This window comes from Sphaerodactylus townsendi, linkage group LG04, assembly GCF_021028975.2.
Source record: "Sphaerodactylus townsendi isolate TG3544 linkage group LG04, MPM_Stown_v2.3, whole genome shotgun sequence".
Lineage (NCBI taxonomy): Eukaryota > Metazoa > Chordata > Lepidosauria > Squamata > Sphaerodactylidae > Sphaerodactylus > Sphaerodactylus townsendi.
The window spans coordinates 13,841,747-13,864,076 of NC_059428.1; the positions used below are offsets into that span (position 1 = coordinate 13,841,747).

General features: G+C 48.0%; 1 protein-coding gene across 14 annotated transcripts in view; it reads right to left on the minus strand.

Annotated features, from left to right (window-relative positions):
* SYTL2 (synaptotagmin like 2) overlaps window positions 1-22,330 on the minus strand; it is a 116,462-nt gene that overhangs the window by 10,617 nt on the left and 83,515 nt on the right. For 7 of the 14 annotated variants that reach the window (XR_007244244.1, XM_048493250.1, XM_048493253.1 and 4 more), the window contains 6 exons: window positions 20,094-20,195; window positions 14,384-14,437; window positions 11,103-11,150; window positions 8,956-9,050; window positions 3,166-3,285; window positions 158-327 (listed from right to left, as the gene is read on the minus strand). Coding sequence is in view for 13 of the 14 variants with exons in the window: in XM_048493250.1 (XP_048349207.1) it covers window positions 158-327; window positions 3,166-3,285; window positions 8,956-9,050; window positions 11,103-11,150; window positions 14,384-14,437; window positions 20,094-20,195 (589 nt within the window). In the remaining variant the exon portion in view is untranslated. The remainder of the gene's footprint in view (window positions 1-157; window positions 328-3,165; window positions 3,286-8,955; window positions 9,051-11,102; window positions 11,151-14,383; window positions 14,438-20,093; window positions 20,196-22,330) is intronic. The other 7 variants (XM_048493255.1, XM_048493251.1, XM_048493254.1 and 4 more) reach the window with 6 other exon arrangements.

Consider the following 22,330-nt stretch of genomic DNA (forward strand, 5'->3'; position numbering starts at 1 on the left):
TCCTCCCAGGTGCACTCCATACCAGCCTCCGCAATTTGATATGAGGAAATAAAGGGAATTTCGGTTGCAAAAGGACTTATTGTTTAACAGCACACAGGCTCTTTCTGCCAAAAAAAAGGGGAGGGGAAACGTTGTGGGTACTCCTAGATTCACTTACGGGTCTGAACGTTGCTTCTTGACATCTGCCACTGCCAAGTCCTTGCACTGGGCAATAAAAATATGCAGCTCCTTCAGCTGCTCCACGTAATCGATGGCAAACTGGATATTCCCTTTCACGTCCACGTTGCCAAAGTCTCCGCTGTAGACGCTCACCACGCTTGTGCTCACCTGGAGAGGTCATGAACCAGGAAACAGAACCAGGAAAATTCTCTTACTGGGCTGAGCTGCCTTCAGCGAAAGAACAATTTGGAGTCCCTCTAAAGATTCCGTCCAGCGCCAAGAATTTTGTTTCCCCTTAAATTAATCAAGCAGTGTTTAAAAACATGCATGCAGTTGGGAAACGCATTAAGAGTAAACATGCAAGAAACTGATTTTCTTTACAGACTGGATTTCTTAGAAAAATGGTGCATGCTTCATTTCGTGGGAGATTGGCAAAGACATTTTCTCATCTATTTTTCTACATCAAAAAAAACCCAGAAACTACTCTGAAATTTGTGCCCAGAATTGAAATTATCAGTAACATCATAATAATTCAAAAGGTATATTGTGCCGCTTTAAATATACCAATTATGTCACAATCCTCTTTTCATTTGCCCTTTATGAAAGCGGGTTCTTATTTCCATTTTAGAGAAGAATTCTTTAATACTTCACTTTAGTAAAATCTGATGCTGAGATAGGATCTACCTTCCAAAACCCAAACCTCAAACCTGATCCCCTGGATTATGTTGCCACTGTCAATGGCCTCCATAAAGCCTGGACCAGAGGCATAGCTGGGCCAAACTGCACCCGGTGCGCAGTGTGTTTTTTCCGCCACCCCCATGGCCCCCCACGGCCCCCCCAAGGTCTCCTGGGAACTGTAGTTCCTCAGGCCGTTTTTGAGCCTGAACTGTAAATAGTCCGCTTTTTTTCAGCCTGAAAAAGTACTAGAAAAAGAAAAGGAACTGAGGTAAATGTGGGAAGGGGGCCAGGGGGGCGCAGGGAAAATGGGGATGGGCCGGGGGGCAATGCACCCCCCTTTCCCCTTGCTGCTCCGCCACTGGCTTGGACAGAAAGAGAATTACATGCCAGGGTATAAGCACTTGATAGCTTAAAATTTCACCTCCAACACCTGCCTCCAAGTAAAATGATTCATGCTTCAACTGAACACAATTTGCAAAAATATTCCCTGGCTGAGCCTCCCGCAACGTCAGAGGCCCCTTCCGCACAGAAAATGTTTAATGGGTTGCAGTCATGATAAAGGGACCCGTTTTCCTGTTTTCGCATTCACGTGCCTCCGATCGGAGTCCACGGAAACAATCCGGGTTGCTGTCGCGCATTCGCACGGAGGCACATCTATTTTTTAAAATTTACTTCCCACACATGCGTAGCTACGCATGCAGGCACAAACGAACCCCACAGTCATGCTGATGCCCCACAACATGATCAGCTGCACCTGCATAGCGACACAGATGCAAGCTGCAAAATTTTTAAAAAGGAGAAGGGGGGCAGGTGAAGCGCCTCCTGCCTGTCCGTTTGATCGGGAGCAGCTGCAAGCTTGGATTTTTGGAAAAACCCTGGTTTAGCGATTTTAAAAAAAACCCTGGTTGGGGGAAATAACACGGGTCAGATTCATTTGGGGGGAGGGACAGTGGTGGGATTCAGCAGGTTCGCACCACTTCGGCAGAACCGGTTGTTAAAATGGTGCTTGTAAACAACCAGTTGTTAAATTGTATTGTCGAAGGCTTTCATGGCCGGAATCACTGGGGTGCTGTCTGGTTTCCAGGCTGTATGGCTGTGTTCTAGCAGCATTCTCTCCTGACGTTTCGCCTGCATCTGTGGCTGCATGCCAGTTAGATGAAGGCTGCTTAAACTTTAGATCCTCTTGAAGATGTTTCGCTGGATGCGGAAGCAACTGGAGGATCCTCTGAAGATGCCAGCCACAGATGCAGGTGAAACGTCAGGAGAGAAAGCTGCTAGAACACCGCCATACAGCCCGGAAACCAGACAGCACCCCAGTTGTTAAATTATTTGAATCTCACCACTGGGGAGGGATCTATGCAAAGTCCCTCCCCCAAACGGGTTGTTTTGCATCCTACACCCATGTTTATTGGCCCATGCAGAAGGGGCCAGAGAGGGGTCAGGGGGCACAAATAGCTGGTGAGTCTTGCTCTAGCATAGATGCGTCAGAAGGCCTTAAAAAGTCTAGTCTCATAATGCACTGGCTGACTACATGCGCAACGTTTTCTTTAAACCTTTTCTCAGCAGCAAGTGTGAAATTATAGCCCGTTCACACAATCTTCTGGCACGCAGAAGACGGAACTTAAGGGGCTCCTCTCCCGGCTCAGAACACAAATGAAATGATGTGTAAAGTCAAGGGTATTCTTTTATCACGGGTAAACCGAGAATCTGCAATTCCGCTTTCGGAAAAGGATTCCCAGATTCTTCACAGCGCCATGGAACACCGTGGCCCCATAATATGCAGAATAATGCACTTCTTCAACCTAATTTTCAATGCAGAGAATTTTGCAGCTGGATTTTACTGTGCGGAATAGCAAAATCCACTTGCAAACAATTGTGAATTGTGAAACCATTGTGAAACAATTTCAGATCCTCTGAAGATGCCAGCCACACATGCAGGCGAAACGTCAGGAGAGAATGCTGCTAGAACACGGCCATACAGCCCGGAAACCACACAGCACCCCAGTGATTCCGGCCGTGAAAGCCTTCGACAATACAATTGTGAAAGTGGATTGAATGTGCATTATTCTGCATGTGCGGAAGGGGTCCATGAACTAGAACTGTGACTGGCCCCCGGAAATTAGGTGGAATGAGAATGTGGGGTGATAAAAGCAGTAGTTTTTAGTGCGCACACACTTATAAACTTGATGTTCTTCTGGTTAAAAGGCATTTACGAGAGCACCATGCATTACATCATCCCACAAAGGGAACATCAGAGGTTAGGAGCGTCAGAGCTCGTATTAGTAAAACAAAAGAAAACAAAACAAAAGAAGGCTTTTATTTACATACAGAAGACAAAGATGCCAAGCCAGAAGAGCCACTAAGATTGGTTAGCGAACTGGGGCTCTTCTTGATCTTGCCAAGCGAGTAACTGTTCTCTGACGCTGTGTCTGTCTCTCTGCCATCACTCTACAAAATATCACACAAGGAGAAAAAGAGAGGGTCTGTGCAGGCACTTGGGAAAATGGCAAAGAACAACAGCTGCGTGGCGCAACTTCAAGGAGTTTGCAGCACTGGGGCTGCGGCATTTTGGGGCAAGCGGTTAAAGTGAGGCCTTGAAAACCACAGGCACGCTTCGCATGCGAGGATTTAGCTGTGCTACCGAAGGGGTGGGAAGAAGAGTGATTAAACATGAAAAACAACCCTGCCTTTCAACACTGGCGAAGATCCTGCGAGCAAATCTGATCCATTCTAATTCCATTCTGGGAAATCAGATCTCCTGCGGCCAGAGGTGGGATCCAGCAGGTTCTCACAGGTTCCCGAGAGTAGGTTACTAATTATTTGTGTGTGCCAAGAGGGGGTCACTAATTGGTGATTTTGCCACGTGATGTTTTGGCCTTTTACACGCCCTCCGCCGCTCCTCAGCAGCAGCGCCGCAGAGAACTTGAAGCAGTCTAGTAGGTAAGGTGCGCTGCGCGTTCTGCGCTCTTTATGCATTCGCTTCCCGCCCATACTGGCGCAGTGGCTGCGTCCTTGCCACAGCTCCGCCCAGCAATGCCCCACCCCCGGAATGCCCGGCCACGCCCCCGTCGTGCCCCGCCCAGCCCCATTGGCGCTACGCCACTGTTTGAATCCCACCACCATGGGAACCTGTTACTAAAATGTTTGGATCCCACCACTGCCTGCGGCCATTATCTCCCTCCCTTTCCTTATCTCTGTTCCTATTTTATTGCCTTTGTTTTGTCTGATTCTACAACTGCTTGGTTCGGTTTCTGTCTTTGCTTCCCTTTATGTCCCTCTCCCCTCGGTTGACCATTCAGAGAATTTTGAAGGAAGGAGCACCCCCGGGGGAATTTTAATCAACAGATTTCAAGACTGTTATATTTGTGTGCTGCCAATTACCCTAAATCTGACCCTGGTCAGGAAAGGGAGAGATAGAACTCTAACAAAATAAATTAATAAACTTTCACTACTAGTGGCAGCCCAATAGAACCCAACACATTTTTATGGATTGGATCCCATGGGCCCTTCCCACCAACTCTGATGCTGCCTTCTGGCGCAATGCAGTGTGCCATTCCCCTGATGCCAGGGCAGGTCCTTTTATCAGGGAAGGGCAGGGGCATAATGCCCATTGGGCAAGGTGGGCAGCTGCCCAGGGCATCACCTTGTGGGGGGCATTACAATGCAGGGTTCGTTTTTGGGTTTTAGTAATTTTCCATTTTTGGCCTGCAGGGGGCGCAGTTTTTAGGCTAGCGGCACCACGATTTCAGCGTATCATCAGGAGACTGTCCTTATGATACCCCCCAAGTTTGGTTCGGTTCAGGAAGTCCAAAGTTATGGACTCCAAAAGGGGGTGACCCCATCCCCATTGTTTCCAATGGGAGCTAATAGGAGATGGGGGCTACAGTTTTGAGGGTCCATAACTTTGGCCCCCCTGAACCAAACTGCACCAAGCCTGGGGGGTATCATAAGGGCAGCCTCCTGATGAGACCCTGAAAGTTTTGAGACTGTGCCTTCAGAAATGTGCCCCCCAGCCTGCAACCCCCATTGACAGCAATGCAGAAAACTCAATGCAGAACAAAGATTCTTGGGCAAATTTCTGGGATGTTCCTGCAGGGAGTGCATGTTTGGATGTATCGGCACCAAAATTTCATGGTATCATCTGGAGACTGTCATGATGGCACCCCCCAAGTTTGGTGCAGTTTGGTTCAGGGGGTCCAAAGTTATGGACCCTCAAAAGGGTAGCCCCCATCTCCTTTGAACTCCTTGAACCAAACCTCATAAGGACAGTCTCCTGATGATACGCTGAAATTTTGGTGCTGATATGTCTCAAACTGCATCCCCTGCAGACACCAATGTCCTGGTGCAAAAAAATTTTTGGGTCATGGTGGGGTGGCCGCCCTTTGGGGGGGGGCATCCAACTCAGGTTTTGCCCAGGGCTCCAGTTTGCCTTGTTACACCCCTGGGGGAAGGGTCCTTTGGATCACAGGAGCAGATCCATGAGATCTGGACCAAGGTCTCCCATTCTGGGCATGCAGAAATTAGCAAGCTGCCTAAAAGACCGAAGGTGCAGGCAGCCGCCCTCTGCTGAGCCAAGCAAATGGTCCATCAGTGTCAGAATTGTCTAAGACTAGCAGCAACTCTTCAGGGGCTCAGGTGGAGGTCTTTAGCATCACCTGCTGCCTTCCAGCCTGTCTTTAAAAACCTCCAAAGAAGGAGACCCCACCACACTCCGAGGCAGTGCATTCCACTGTCGAACAGCCCCTTACTGTCAGGAAGTTCACCCTGATGTTTAGGAGGAATCTCTTTCCCTTCACCTTGAACCCATTACTCCTGGTCCTAGTCTCTGGAGCAGCAGAAAACTCTGGAGCAGCAGCTCCCTCACCAACATGACATTCTTTCAGATATCTAAACATGGAGGTTTTTAAACAGAGGCTGGATGCATGCAAAGCAGAAGCTGTTTCCCAGGGACGGAACGAGGGGGAAGTGCACGCAGTGTGCGCACGCACCGCGCGCCCCTCCAAGCCCCCGGAACGCCTCGGAACACCCCTGGAATGTCTCCACAGAGGCGCCCACCCGGTGCGTTGCGCACCCCCGTTCCCTTGGCGCTACGCCTCTGCTGTTTCCTCCCCTGCACCAGAACACACCCACGCCTTGCCCTTTAATTGACAATCAGAAGCTTTCAACATTCCATCCCTTTAGGAACTTCCTGACTGTCAGGGATGTTCAACAGTGGACTTCACTGCCTGGGAGTGTGGTGGAGACTCCTTTCTTTGGAGGTTTTTAAAGAGAGGCTGGAAGGCCACCTGTCAGGAGTGCTTTGATCATGTGTGTTCCTGCATGGCAGGGGGTTGGACTTGATGGCCCTTGGGGTCTCTTCCAACTCTATGATTCTAAGAGGGATGGCATTGAGTGGATGCTCCACCAAAAAACCTAGCCCAGTGGAGAAAAAGAACTAAAGCAAAGTCTCTGTATGAAGGCAAAGTTTGAACAGACGTCTGCTTCAGAGAACCTTGCCTTACGATAGGATCCTTCCGCCGGTTGATCTGTTTTGTATTGATCTGTTTTGTAACAGCACTCAGCCCTTGTTTAATTCCTACATCACTGCCACCTATCAGATGAACACTTAGTTTATATGAGCAATGATTATTGGATCAAGATAGAATGATTGGAGCAATCGATTCGCAGCTTTGATTTCAAAAGTGCTTTGATTGAGGAGGTATCAGGCTCCCTTGAGTCCAAGAGCAGGCTTAAAATTGGGGCCTTGCACATATATGATCTTGCAATTACTATTCACCAGTGACAGTAAGTCCAAGATTGTATGCACACTAATCCCACAAAGAATGGGCAGCAGCAGAGGCCCAAACTGAAAAGAGACAAGAGGAACCTCTTCTGGCTCAGTTACAGATGCGCACAATATCTTTTCCTAGACATGCTTTTCTTTACTGTATATGATTGGACAAAGGATATACCCATTGTCTACCGTGCAGACCTGCATGTGACCCATGCCAGGTCTGCTTGACCAATAGGGGTCAATTATCCGGTCGCTGACTTCTGACCTCACTGACTAATTAGCATGCACAAAATTAACTCCTTCACTACTGGATTGTGTGACTGGCACTTGCCAAATACCAACAATTTGTTTTCCCGACCAGCCCACCCTGGTGAGAAGCATGCTGGGAATATTCAGGGTGAATCCGGGCACTGGATAAAGAAGAAGGGTTTGGATTTATACCCCACCTTTCTCTCCTGTAAGGAGACCCAAGGTGGCTTACAAACTCCTTTCCCTTCCTCTCCCCACAACACACACCTTGTGAGGTAGGTGGGGCTGAGAGAGCTCCAAAGAACTGTGACTGACCCAAGGTCACCCAGCAGGAATGTAGGAGTGCGGAAACACATCTGGCTCACCAGGTAAGCCTCCGCCACTCAGGTGGAGGCATGGGGAATCAAATCCGGTTCTCCAGATTAGAATCCGCCTGCTCTTAACCACGACACCACGCTGGCTCTCAGGTGTGTGTTGTTCCACCTTGTCTCCCTATCTGCATTTTCCGCTGTGCAGCTACAAGCTTGCTAAGGTTGTGCTACTGGTAGCAGTGTCTGGGAGTGTCGATGCTTTCTTTTAACAGGACCTAGGCTGGTATGCAGCTTTCCTTTGCACGCCTGCATAGAAAAATCACCACCTGGGATCTCAACCAAGCAACACAGTGAGAGCTTTCAGCACGCCTCAACAGTCCCAGAGTCTGCTCCAGAGATTCACAAGTTGTTTTTTTTGGGGGGAGTGGGTAAGATTCTGGGTTCTCCAAAGAATGTCTAAAGCAGAACTGAGTGGCTCTGCTGTTCTACCTATTGTCACAGGAAGGAGTGTCTGCGGGTAAGACAGGAAGCTGGATTAGATGGATCACCTTTATGGCCATCAAGCATGGCCTGGAAACTGGCAGAAGATGTAGGGAGGTGGATACTTACTGTGCAGGGGGGGTGGGGATCAGTGCCAGCATATGATGACATCACTTCAGAAACAATGCAGAAGCGTGAGCATCATATGGGAAGTCACTCGAACACCTGCCCCAAAAACTATGATTGGGGAGAGCGCTAGAGCATCCCCAGTGCAATGCCAGGGCTCCCACAATGCACCAGAAGTTTTGTCATCACACACTGACACAGGTTGCTGCCCCCTCTTGTGGCTAACCTGCTTTCACCCGCCAACCAGCTGATTGGCGGGCAGCAACCACCCGCCAAACAGCTGATTGGAGTGCAGAAGCAGAAATGCTCAGGAATTATCAGGAATTTGCTCACTATTAGCAGGCACCTGGTAACCTGAACCACTGGTCTGATCCAGCAGGGCTATTCTTGTGTTCTTATATAAAATTTTCATTTTTCTTTGTATAGATCAGTTCTAAAGGAACCTCCTAGAAGGGTCACTGATATTTATTTTTTTGATCAGCAGTCTTCCAACAAGCCACACACTTAAAAGGCTATAGTCAAGACGGCCAAATCCGCCCAACTCCTGTTCCAAGCCAAGATTACTGTCATGGAAGATGTTATCGCTACAGTAAAGGGAAGTCACATATGACTGTGAAAAGCACCTTTGCCTTTTGATCTCCTGAAGGGAGGACAGGAAGCCATACAAAGGTGCCAGGATGAAACTTCAAAGGCCTAAGTTACCTCGTGGCCTGAACAGAGTTTTCCTGACAACAAAGGGTTTTGGATTCCATCTTGAGACGTGGTCAGAGAAGCATCTCTGGGCCATGGGTTCCCGGAATGGGGACAAAGAACCAAAAGAAATGTAACCAGCTGAGCAACCTCTGTGCATTTATGTTTTATTTCTTTTATTTCTGTTTTTCAATAAAAATCGTTGAGACCTCAGCTGGTTGGAGTTATTGGAGAAAAGGACCCAAAGGATTTTACTGATACAAGCCTGGCTCTCCCAGGCTTGCTTTCATGATATGGTGGCAGCGGTGGGATAAGAGCAGCTCTCCCAAGCTTAATCTCAGCCTCAGTCGTCATAATTACAAAGGGCAATTTCTCCCAAAGTCAACTTCTGCAACTAGCAAGGTAAAAACACTCTGGCAAACAAAATCTCAGATGTCTCCCAAACACATCAGCAACCAAAACATTAAAAAAAAATGCAAAAGAACTTGCCTCCTCCTGCAGAAACGTCGGGACTGATTTGCTCATCCTTTTGACTTTCTCCGGATTGGAGAACTGGTTAACGGGGAAAGAAGGTGCTGCGGAAACTGAAGAGCGGGTCACATGTAATGAGAGTTAATTAGCTTCTGGTACGGGAAGCCTAACGGGCATACACTGCTTTTAAAAACACAAACACCGCTATGTGCCTCTGCAACGTCCACATGCAAAACACACCAGCCGGGAGCCGAAATGCGTGCTGCAAGGAAGCTGTTGCAGAGGATCGAGGAAGGGCCTGACCGTTCTCTTTCCAGGTATACTGCCAAGGAACAAAGCAGCATGTCCACACACAGCACTGTTACTAATATGGGGACGGATCAAGCATTCCTTATGAGGCCAGGGGGTCCCCCTTCCACTGAGAAGGATCTCCGGAGGAGGAAGGGGGCTCTGGGGAAAAAAGAAGATCCCAGCGTCTTTCCCTCAAACCCAAAAGAATTTAAATTTATACCCTGATTTTCTCAAGAAGAAGAAGAAGAAGGAGGAGGAGGAGGAGGAGGAGGAGGAGGAGGAGGAGGAGTAGTTTGGATTTATATCCCCCCTTTCTCTCCTGCAGGAGACTCAAAGGGGCTTAGAACGTCCTTGCCCTTCCCCCCTCACAACAAACACCCTGTGAGGTGGGTGGGGCTGAGAGAGCTCCCAGAAGCTGTGACTAGCCCAAGGCCACCCAGCTGGCGTGTGTGGGAGTGTACAGGCTAATCCGAATTCCCCAGATAAGCCTCCACAACTCAAGCGGCAGAGCTGGGAATCAAACCGGGTTCCTCCAGATTAGATACACCAGCTCTTAACCTCCTATGCCACTGCTGCTCCTCAAAGTGTCTCAAAGTGTCTTACAAACTCCTTCTCTCCTCCTCCTCCTCCCATCGGACACCTTGTGAGATGGGTGGGGCTGAAAGAGTTCTGAGAGGACTGTGACTGGCCCAAGGTCACTAAACGGGCTTCACGTGGAGGAACGGGGAATCAAACCTACTTCTCCAGATCAGAGTCCACAGCTCTTAACCATTAAGAGCAGTGGTCCCTGAGGTATAATATTTTGCTTCCTGGTTTCACCACTTGCACAGTACCATATGACTGTTGCGCCAGCATCCTCCTATCCCAGTGATGGTGAACCTTCTCAAGACTGGGTGCCCAAACTGCAACCCAAAATCCACTTATTTATCACAAAGTGCCAACTTGGCAATTTGACCTGAATACTGAGGTTTTAGTTTAGAAAAAATGGTTGGCTCCAAGGGAGTAAGCTTGGTGGTAGTCGGTGGCTTTGCTTTGAAGCAACCGTGCAACTCTTTGAATGGATGAATCACGACCCGAAGAGGGTTTGGAAGCAAGCCCCATTGCCAGCAACTGAGCTTACTCCCATGTAAAGGATTGCGCTTTAGTTCTTCCCATGAAAATCAGTGGGGTTTAACAGCACTTAACAGGGTTACCTACACGTCATGGCCAGCGGCCCAGGCCAGCCTAGATGTGTATGAGTAGGGGGGCAATTTTCTGCCCCCCCATGACAAACTCTGTGCACACGTGCCCACAGAGAGGGCTCTGAGTGCCACCTCTGGCACCCGTGCCATAGGTTTGCCACCACTGTCCTATCTCCTTTCCCCATGCCCTGGCTTTCCAGTTGTGTTTGTATGAGCCGGTATTACAGCAGCTGTAAGTGAAGGTTCCCCATAAAAACAATCAACATTTTGGGCTTGACGAACTCCGCAGAAGATCAGTGAATCTGGACCTGAATTATATCTGGTAGAACAGAGGTATGAGTTGCCAATACATAGTTAGAAGCAATCTTAGGAGGCACAAGCTGTTAGCCATAACAAGGGGTGCCAACCTTTAGGTAGTGGCTGAAGATCTCTTGGGATTGCCACTGACCTCCAGGTACTTGGAGAAGATGGCCACCTTGGAAGGTGGCCTCGCTACCCCTCGATAAGTCCCTCCCCTCTCCAAACTCCGCCCTCCTCTGGCTCCACCCCTAAAATCTCCATGCATTTCTTAACCCACGGCTGGCAACCCTAGCGACAAACAAAACCAGACAAGCTTCAAAATATTATGGGTTAGTCGCGAGACCATAGAAAATGGTAGTCAGGAGTGGCAGGAAGGACCTCGTTACTACTCACTTCCTGGTGTGGTTGTATGTGGCTCATGGCGCTGAATGGCTTTCTGATCTGGTCAAAAGCGTAACATGAAGGAATGCTGTCACATTCAACAGGTTATAGGGATAACTATGATCACAGCTGTATCAAACAAGAGCTTATACTCAATTCCTCCGTACCTGTGGGACCGTCTTGCCCCATATGTCCCAAATCGGCCTCTGCGCTCAGCAGAGGCCAATCTGCTGGTGATCCCTGGCCCCTCAATGATGCGGCTGGCCTCCACCCGGGCCAGAGCCTTTACAGCTCTGGCCCCTGCCTGGTGGAACGCTCTACCTCCAGCTACACAGGCCCTGCGGGATCTTAATGAATTTCGCAGGGCCTGCAAGACTGAGCTGTTCCACCGGGCCTTTGGGGAGACCGGCCGCTGATGGGGCCCCCTCCCCTTTTTATAACATCTGCGGACCCTGCCGTCCCCCCCCTCCCCTTTCTTTCTCAGGGGATTTATTAGTAGGACGCCATCGGTATATCTGATATTAGGACGCTGCATTTTAATGGGGTTGGTTTTAACATATATAGAGCCACTATTTAATGATTTATTTAAATCTTGATATTATTGATTTTATTTGTGTCGCATCTACTCTTATTTCATGTTTTGTCTTCGCGATCGCCTTGAAAGCTTCCTGGGAGGGCGTTTATGAAATATGTAAATAAAATATAATAAATATAATAAATATAATAAATATAATAAATAATTCCATGTGAGGAATCAAACCCAGTTCTCCAGATTAGTGTCTGCCGCTCTAAACACCTACAGAAGGCTTCTTGCGTAAGAGCAGGGAAACAAATCCAGTTTACCAGATAAGAGTCTTCCACTCATACGGAGGAGTGGGGAATCAACCCCAGCTCTTCAGATTAGAGTCCACCACTCTTGGCCGCTACACCACACTGACTCTCTGCCAAGGTGGAACACAGCTGCCCAATAGCCCCTGTCTAATAACCCCACTGAGAAAACTTGTGTCAAAAATACGCAATTTCAATCTCTTTGCCTAAACCTGGTTTCAAAGTAGCTTTCCTGAAGCAAGGTTATCAAGTGGCAATCTTGCCGTGGTTGTACATAGTAATGCTGCAGCTCTCTACGTACAACCCAACCATGAACTGATTGAATAAATAAAAAGGGAGAGCAGGCATGAGTATGCTGGGTCCCTCCATAAAGCAAGGCAGGTTCTGACCGATGGTATTCACTGGCAATCTTGCAGTGGTTGTACATAGTAATGCTGTAGCTCTCTGCATACAACCCAACCATGTATTGATTGAATGCATCAAGAGGGAGAGCAGGCATCGATGGTATTCACTGGCAATCTTGCAGTGGTTGTACATAGTAATGCTGCAGCTCTCTGCATACAACCCAACCATTTATTGATTGAATGCATCAAGAGGGAGAGCAGGCATTGATGGTATCCACTGGCAATCTTGCTGTGGTTGTACATAGTAATGCTACAGCTCTCTGCAAACAACCCAACCTTGTATTGATTGAATGCATTAAGAGGGAGAGCAGGCATTGATGGTATTTACTGGCAATCTTGCTGTGGTTGTACATAGTAATGCTATAGCTCTCTGCATACAACCCAACCATGTATTGATTGAATGCATCAAGAGGGAGAGCAGGCATTGATGGTATCCACTGGCAATCTTGCTGTGGTTGTACATAGTAATGCTATAGCTCTCTGCATACAACCCAACCATGTATTGATTGAATGCATCAAGAGGGAGAGCAGGCACAAGTATGCTGGGCCCTTTCTTAAAGCAAGGTGGCTTATGACCAATAATATTAAGTGGCAATTTTGAAGAGGTTATACATAGTACTTCGACACAAACCCCTCCATGTATTGATTGAATGTATTGGGGGGGGGGGCAGACACCCCCAATGTATGATTACTAACTGTTAACCACAGTTCCTATGTGTAGAGACATTGTTGATGTCTACGCTCCTCCACCCCTTGACCTGGGATGTAGCTTTCTGAATGTTGTTGATCATTGGGGGGGGGGGGTATACATGTGCACATTGCCTCTATAGATTGGTGCTGTGCTTGTAGGCTGGCGATCATGGGTGGGGGGGGCAAGGCCAGCAGACCTGTGCCTGCTCTCCCTCTCCAACATTCAGGTCAATGCATGGAGGAGGAGGAGGAGGAGGAGGAGGAGGAGGAGGAGGAGGAGGAGGAGGAGGAGAAGAAGAAGAAGAAGAAGAAGAAGAAGAAGAAGAAGAAGAAGAAGAAGAGTTGGATTTATATCCCCCTTTTCTCTCCTGTAAGGAGACTCAAAGGGGCTTTCAATCTCCTTTCCCTTCCCCCCTCACAACAAACACCCTGTGAGATAGGTGGGGCTGAGAAAAGCTGTGACTAGCCCAAGGTCAACCAGCTGGCATGTGTTGGAGTGCACAGGCTAGCCTGAATTCCCCACTTAAGCCCAGAGGTGGGATCCAGCAGGTTCTCACAGGTTCCCGAGAGTAGGTTACTAATTATTTGTGTGTGCCGAGAGGGGGTTAATAATTGGTGATTTTGCCACATGATTTTTGCCTTAGTTACGCCCCTCCTCCGCTCCACAGCAGTAGTGCGCAGAAATTGAAGCAGCCTAGCAGGAGGTGCACCAGCGTGCATGGCAGCCTGCACCTGCATGCATTCGTTTCCCCGCCCAAGGACCGGCGCAGTGGCTTGCTCCTTGCCACAGCCCTGCCCAGCAATGCCATGCCCCCGGAATGCCTGGCCACACCCCTATCGTGCCCCGCCCAGCCCCATTGGCGCTACGCCACTGTTTGAATCCCACCACCATGGGAACCTGTTACTAAAATTTTTGGATCCCACCACTGCTTAAGCCTCCACAGCTCAAGCAGCAGAGTGGGGGATCAAACCCGGTTCCTCCAGATTAGAGTACACCGGCTCTTAACCACTACGCCACTGCTGCTCCACATGGAGGAGTCACGTGTAGAGGGCTATAGCATTACTATGTACAACCACAGCAAGACTGTCACTTAACATTATTGGTCAAAGCCCAGTTTGCTGTAGGGAAAGGGGCCGGCTCTTGCATGCCTGTTCCCCTCTCTGTGCATTCAATCAGTGAATGGAGCGGGTCATGTGCAGAGGGACTAGTAAGACCATTTACCCAAAATACAGTTGCACATTTTTAAAACCATTCAACATCCAGCTAAATCTGGCAACCAGCGACTACAGGAAGGACATAAAAATGTCTGCCTACTGAGAACTAACAAGCAGAAAGCTTACATTCATGCAGGCACAAAATAAAATAGTTACCATCTTCGGCACTAAGCATTAAGTCCTCCTTTCGAGTATTTACTTTTCCTTCATCTGTGCAAGAGGGAAAAATGGTGACAAGGTTAGACGTTCTGTTTAGGAAGTCCCTACGGAAAGTGACTTCCTCTAGAAAACCTCTGAGGAGCGAGGGAAAAGAAGACAGGACCACAGCAGATATCAAATGCATAAAACATAGAAGAGCTAGTTCAGGCGGGCTGTGTGGCCATGGTCTGGTGGATCTTGTTCCTTTAACGTGCTTTCACTTCCTGCATATCTTCGGACCGTCTTTACCCCCTATATGTCCCTTAACACGGCCCCTCTACTGTTCATTAGAGGCCAATTTAACTGGGTGGTTCCCTGGCCTCGGATGATGCGGCTGGTTTTTCTAATTCCTCGGGCCATTGTGGGCTTTTACTGGTGCCCTGGCCACCAGCCCTGGTGGAACACTTTTCTACCACCAACTATCCCGGGTTCCCTCTTGAAGGATCTTGGAGAGTTCCGCAGGGCCTGTAAGACCGAATTGTTCCACCGGTCGTTTGGAGGGGCCGGCCGCTGATGCCCCCTCCCCTTTCCCCCTCCTTTTCCTTACATTCTGGGGTCTCCACTTCTCTGTTTTATTTTCCAGGGTGGATCTATGAAGTTCTGTTTTTACGATTGGATGCCAATATAACATTATTGATTGTTGTTTTAATGGGGGTTTTATTGTAAATCTTATTGTTTTATTAGGTTGTTTGCCACCGCCTCTGTGAGCCCTCTTTGGGGAGAGGGGGGCTAGGTATATAAAACCAATTATAAATAAATAAATAAAATAAATCTGTGGCTGGCATCTTCAGAGGGGTATCACAGAAGGAAGTCTGTTACACACTGTGTAGATTAGTGACTCCACTAACTCCACTAAAAAAACAACATTTTTGGGATATAAGCATCTGAGAGTCCATGAAAGCTTATAATCAAAATTCTTGTTGGTCTTGTCAGTGCTACTAGACTCAAATAGATCACTTCTGCCTCTTCTACTGTATCTTAAACACAAAAGTTATTTTTGTCACCAGACATGCTCCCACACACACACACACACAAATGCTCCATGAAAAAGCACCAATGTTAGTGGCATTTCAAGTGCAGTTGATGTAGGAAGTTATCAAAAGCATCCGTGGAAGCAAAAGCACATTTTTAGGACTGTTAGGACAAGACAGGATACACCTTCAGAAACCCAAACCAATAAATCAGAGCAATGAAAGGAAATGGGACTCATTGAATGTATCCAACTCAGGACTGACCAGAGAGAAATAAATTTAGGGTAGCTGAAAGTGATCTGACAGAGAAACCGTTATTCCGCGGTGTGCGCACACAGTTTTGTCCTGTCGTTCCCTCTCGTCAAACAGGTTTTTGAACATTAAAACCTGCCGCACCTATTTACCAGGGATGACTACACACCAGAGAGCAATCCGTCTTTCAGACCACCTTCAACTCTTTCTGGGTGGGGGGCAGGGGAGGTGCAGTGTATCTCTAGTCACTCCGTGTACTGAGACCCACTGAAATGGATTGCTCACACCCAAGACTTTGGTCATATGATCCTTCACCTCTGTACTCCAAATCAACACTAATAATCCCTTGGGGTTTGTAAGATTATACAGGCATATAAAATTGCCGTATATCAACCATCAAGGCATTAAATTTCTGGGCGTCATGATTAAAGAGGACCTGACCTGGGGCGCACAGACTGCCGCGGTGGTTAAGGAGGCCCAGCAAAGACTGTACTATCTGAGACTGTTAAGGAAACAACAACTGAATGGAAAACTCCTGGTGTCCTTTGACCGCTGTGCTATAGAGAGTGTCTTAACCTACTGCATCTGTGTATGGTTCTCCAGTTGCATAGTGGCAGATAGGAAGGCGCTCCAAAGGGTGATCACTACTGCACAGAGGATTATCGGCTGCCCTCTCCCCTCCTTGGAAGAACTCTATAATTCCCGAAGCCTAAAGAAAAGCCTAAAATGATTCTGAGACCTCTTCTCATCCAGCACACACTCTCTTTTTTTGAACTGTTATTATTCCGGGCAGACGACATAAGCAGGTCTATCAAAACTAGGGACAAAGAGGAGGCTTTAAGAAGAGCAGCTTCTTACTCTAGAGCTGAAGTGGCTATGCTGAACTCCTGGGGCTTCGATGGTTGATATGTGTTGGGGCTGTGTAGGGATGGGTGGGGAGAGGGAAGGGGAAAGTGAGGGGTGTGTGGAGTAACTGAAGTCTGGAAATTGTGTGCATCGAGGGAATGCTAAGTTGCAACATTCTCAAGTTGTGCGTGCACAATGACAATAAAATGCTTATGCTTATGCTTATTGGTCAGATTAGCTCAGTACTGTCTCTGCTTGTCTTGGAGTGACTCTCTATGGTCTTGGGTGGAGAATTCTTATAATCACCTCCTACTGAAGCTCCTGACACTAGGGACATCAAGGACTGAACCTGGGGCCTTCCGCATGCCAAACACGTGGTTCATCATTGAATGGTCACCTTCATCCAGGTGGTTGTTTCTCCATCTCTGACATAGCTAACCCAGGCTAGCCCAATCTTGTCAGATCTTTGAAGCTAAGTTGGGTTGGATTGGTGGGAGACCCCCAATGAAGTCTAAGGTTGCTTAACAGGCAATGGCAAATCACCTCTGTTCATCTCTCGCCTTGACCTTACCAGGTTGCTGTAAGTTGGCTAGGACTTGACTGCATTTTCCACCACCATGTTTCTCCATCAGGCCCACCCAGAGGTGGGATCCAGCAGGTTCTCACCAGTTCCCGAGAGTGGGTTACTAATTATTTGTGTGTGCCGAGAGGGGGTTACTAATTGGGTCCACTGGCCTCCCCCCGAGAGGCATGTACTGCCTTTCTGAAGCGCTGAAAGGTTCCATATAGCGAATTATCAAGGCTAATAATGTAACTCCACCTGTGAACTAAGTTAATCCCTTTCACAGGTAACTTCTGCAACTCAATGATTCTCAGCCTTTCGTACCTTTTATCTCACCAGTCTCTATCAAAGAACCTGCATGTTTCACCATTGCTGTGTTCAGATTTGTGACTTGGGGCATTTTCTATAATGTGATGATGATTCAGAAATGACCTGGTGCAAAAAATTTGGGGGGGGGGTCGTGTTGGGGTGGCTGCCCATGGGGGGGGGGCATCCAACTCAGGTTTTGCCCAGGGCTCAGGTTTGCCTAGGTACGCCTCTGCCCCCTTTGCTGAGGGTGGGCTGGCGAGGGAACCTGTTACTAAAATTTTTGGATCCCACCACTGGGCCCACCACTGCTTTGCCTGGTATAGTCATGCAAATTGTGCACCAAAAAGAAAGGGACAGCACAAGCAGACAGTCCAAGCCAATATAAAGGGCTGTTTTATTACCTTGAATAGCTCGCAGGAGCTACAGGAGGGCCATGCCACCATTTCTCTTGGCCAGTGATAGGAGGACAAAGTGGATAATAGCCTTGGAAACGCCAGGCATGCCCTGGGCTTGGAGAATGCTGGCACTGGAGCAGAGATCTCATCCCAGAACCCCTTTGTAACATCAGTATATAGAACAGATCAAGAGCGTACCACTGACTTCACGAGGGCCCTTTCCACACTAACCTTTTAAAACATTTGGGGGCAAGAAATAAAACATTTCGTCTAGTCCCCCCCACATTGCTTTTACCCCCGAAAGTTTTATTTCCAGACTCAAAACATTTTAAAGGAATCCCCCTTTTGAAATGATTCTCCGGCTAAAACATTTTGAAGACGTCTTCAGTGATTGTGCGATCTACCGACTATGTTTCCCACACTTTTCTGCTTCCCTGAACTTCTTCCTTGGTGCCATTTTCTGGCTCACTCAAGCCCCTTTCTGCACATGCAGAATAATCCACTTTCAATCCACTTTCACAACTGTTTGCACGTGGATTTTGCTAATATGCACAGTAAAATCATAAGAACATAAGAACTAGCCTGCTGGATCAGACCAGAGTCCATCTAGTCCAGCACTCTGCTACTCGCAGTGGCCCACCAGGTGCCTTTGGGAGCTCACCTGCAGGATGTGAAAGCAAGGGCCTTCTGCGGCTGCTGCTGCTCCCAAGCACTCCTGGCTCCTGCTAAGGCATTTACACAGGTCTGAGATCAAGGAGGACTCAAGATTGGTAGCCATAGGGATTTCATTGACTTCTCCTCTCCGTTCATAAATCTGTCCAAGCCCTTTTTAAAAGCTATCCAGGGTTTAGTGGCCATCACCACCTCCTTGTGGCAGCATATTCCAAACACCCTCAATCACACGTTGCCATGTGAAGAAGTGTTTCCTTTTATTAGTCCTAATTCTTCCCCCCATCATTTTCAATGAATGCCCCCTGGTTCTAGTATTGTGAGAAAGAGAGAAACATTTCTCTCTGTCCACATTTTCTACCCCATGCATAATTTTATAGACTTCAATCATATCCCCCCTCAGACGCCTCCTCTCCAAACTAAAGAGGCCCCCCAAACGCTGCAGCCTCTCCTCATAAGGAAGGGGCTCCAATCCTTCAATCATCCTCGTTGCCCTTCTCTGCACTTTTTCTATCTCTTCGATATCCTTTTTGAGATGTGGTGACCAGAACTGGACACAGTACTCCAAGTGCGGTCGCACCACTGCTTTATATAAGGGCATGACAATCCTTGCAGTTTTATTATCAACTCCTTTCCTAATGATCCCCAGTATAGAGTTTGCAAAGTGGATTGAAAGTGAATTGAAAGTGCATTTTCCCCTTGCCTGTTTGTTTGCAGCATTTCTGTGTTTGTTCTTTTGTTTTGGGAGGGCAGTCTTCAAAGCATTGGATTTGCAAGGAGTATAGAACGCAACACGAGGCTGCGAGCCATGGAACGATCGATTTGACACAAATTTTTAAAAAGGGGGGGGAATCACATAATGCTGGGCAGAAATCTTTTCAAGAGGGTGGGTGCAGACATACATCGTTGTAAAGAAGGGTTGGGATTGAAAATGTTTTAGAAACATTTTAGGGCAGTGATGGCGAACCTATGGCACGGGTGCCAGAGGTGGCACTCGGAGCCCTCTCTGTGGGCACGCGCACACAGAGTTCATCATGTGGGGGGCGGAAAATCATCCCCCCCCCTCACACACATCTAGGCTGGCCTGGGCCACTGAACACGACATGTGCGCACTGCGGTGAGGAAGGAGGACTCGGCTGGCGGGCCTGGTGCCTGTGGTCCGGGTGGCTGCTGCCCAAGGTGGGGGGCGGGGGGAGGCAGAGAAGGCAGAGATGCTGGTAGAAGAGGCACAGAAGCTGTTGCCTGCGGAAGGACTCTGGGCTTGGAGAGCTAGGAGCAGGCTGGCCCCCTGCTTTCGAACGGGTGGGGAGCGAAGGAAGAGGGAAGAGGGAGCCAACCAGTTTTTTCTAAACTAAAATCTCAGCATTCAGGTTAAATTGCCGGGTTGGCACTTTGCGATAAATAAGTGGGGTTTGGGTTGCAATTTGGGCACTCGGTCTCAAAAAGGTTCGCCATCACTGTTTTAGGGGATTGCTGCAGAAAGGACCGTGGTTTCCTCAGAGCCTAAAATATGCAAATGCTGAATTTATTTTTTATTAAATAGCTGCAGGCGCTCAGTCCTTCCAAAGATCGCTCTAAGGAACTATTTAACAGTGATGCACGGAGGGGGAGCATTTTCAGGAGGGGACTTTTTTCGGGGACACGGAAGACAAACTTTTGCTCACTTGATGTGGCCGATGGTATGTCCTCTAGACTTTTGGAAGGGATTTGCCTATTTGAACTCCTTTTCAAAGCCTCCAGAACAGGGTTTGGGTCTTCTGCCGAACCTGTTTCAAGACAAAGTACATGAACGCTGCACAAAGCACAGGACTTTGCGTCTCAAGCAAGCGAAGCTCGGAAAGTTATATATCTCTCCACATTTTTTTTAAAAAAACGTGGAGATATATTCTAGCAGCAAATTATGGGAAAGAAGAACAGAGTTCAGACAATGCAACAAAAATGTTAACAAGGCACTAGCATTTTCCGTACAAACTTGGGCCCCTTCCGTACATGCAGAATAATGCACTTTCAATCCACTTTCACAACTGTTTTCAAATGGATTTTGCTATTCCACACAGCTGCAAAGTGCACTGGAAGTGGATTATTCTGCATGTGCGGGAGGGGCCTTGGACAACCAAGTGGTTACCCTCGGATCAACAGAGAGCCCCTCCGGATCTCCCAACGCATCTATATTAGCCTGAAGAAAAACTCTTGATGCTCTATCGTGAGTAGTCTTTCAGCAATAGCAGATGGGACAGACTTTATTGCTTTTTATGAGTTTGCAAAAGGTATTTATCTCTTTACCTTACAAAAAAAGCTAATGGACAATCTTGTAGATCCCTCCCACTAATGATGACGCTTTACTTCAGTGTAAGGGACTCTCCGCTGACCCGAGAGCCCAACAGCTCTTTGACCCCTTCCACACATGCAGAATAATACCCTTTCAATCCATTTTCAATGCACTTTGCAGCTGGATTTTACCGTGCAGAATAGCAAAATCCACTTGCAAACAATTGCAAAAGTGGACTGAAAGTGCATTATTCTGCGTGCGCGGAAGGGGCCTAAGTATTGAGCATCAGCGTCAAAGCTAGCGGAATGGATCCAATTCTTCCTCCAGTCGGTGTATAATTTAAAAACCCATGCATTCCCTCTTATGTCATGCACACAGGATTGTAGGAGGAGGGGGAGCCACTTACAGAGACATTTACCAGAGAGTAGGGAGTAAATCAACAATTGTTATGGCCTAGGAAATTAGAGGGTTTTGCGATATCTGGTACACAAAGAAACAATACCTTTACTAAGGACCATATGGACATAAGACATTATACTGATCCTTGGTCCACCAAGGTTAGCATTGTCTACACCAGGGGTCTGCAACCTGTGGCTCTCCAGATGTTCATGGACTACAATTTCCATCATCCCCTACCAGCATGGCCAATTGGCCATGCTGGCAGGGGCTGATGGGAATTGTAGTCCATGAACATCTGGAGAGTCACAGGTTGCAGACCCCTGGTCTACACTGTCTGGGAACAACTCTCCACGTTCTCAGCCAGAGGTCTTTCCCATCACCGAATGCCTGGTCCTTTCAGTTGGAGATGCCAGGAATTGAACCTTGGACCTCCTGCATGCCAAACTGATGCTCTACCAGAGAGCCACAGACACCTCTCCAACAGCTATGTTAATTTTCTGAAGGTCACATTAGGGTTAACCCGAAAGTTTTTGGGTACACATTTCCTTTGCCTCTCTTGCTGTGTTAAAGGCAAACGAGAGCTATTACGTCCATGCTCTGCTTGCGTTATTTGCAGAAGCATCAGGGTGACAACGGGTGAACACTGCCTGAGATGGGCCTTCAGTCCTATCCAGCTGGGCTGTTGTGTTCAGACATCACAGAAGGGGATACAGGAGGAAATCTCTGGAAGACATCAATGGCTAGCAGGTCTTCCCTATCTCAAAACTATCACCAATGGTTCAGCGGAGAGAGTTTCAGTTGGAACCCATGTTGGTCTACTGAAGAACAGCTAGATTCGAGTCCACTAGAATCTCAGAGTTCAACAAGAACGTTTTGTTGGCCTTCAAAGAATCTCAAGACAAACTGAAAATTTATTTAGTTGGATGATGCAGGAAGCGAGGGGGGGGGGGCAGTAATGGCGGCATGCAAACTGCAAAACCGCAAAAGTACAACGTGAATTTTCCATTTGCCAATCTCCCCAGTTTCGCCATTGTCCATCTTCTGATGTACTGTAAACCCAAGCATCAAGACTGAAGGGTTTTCCTGGCCATGCCCCAAGCCCCACCCCTGAGCACATAAGGGGCACAGGGGTGGAGGTGGGGGGCACCCAGAGGAGGAGTTATCTCCGGGCGCCATTGCCCCCCGATACGCCTCTGCACAGTCCAGCTGTCAAGTCTTGACTGACTAGGCCAC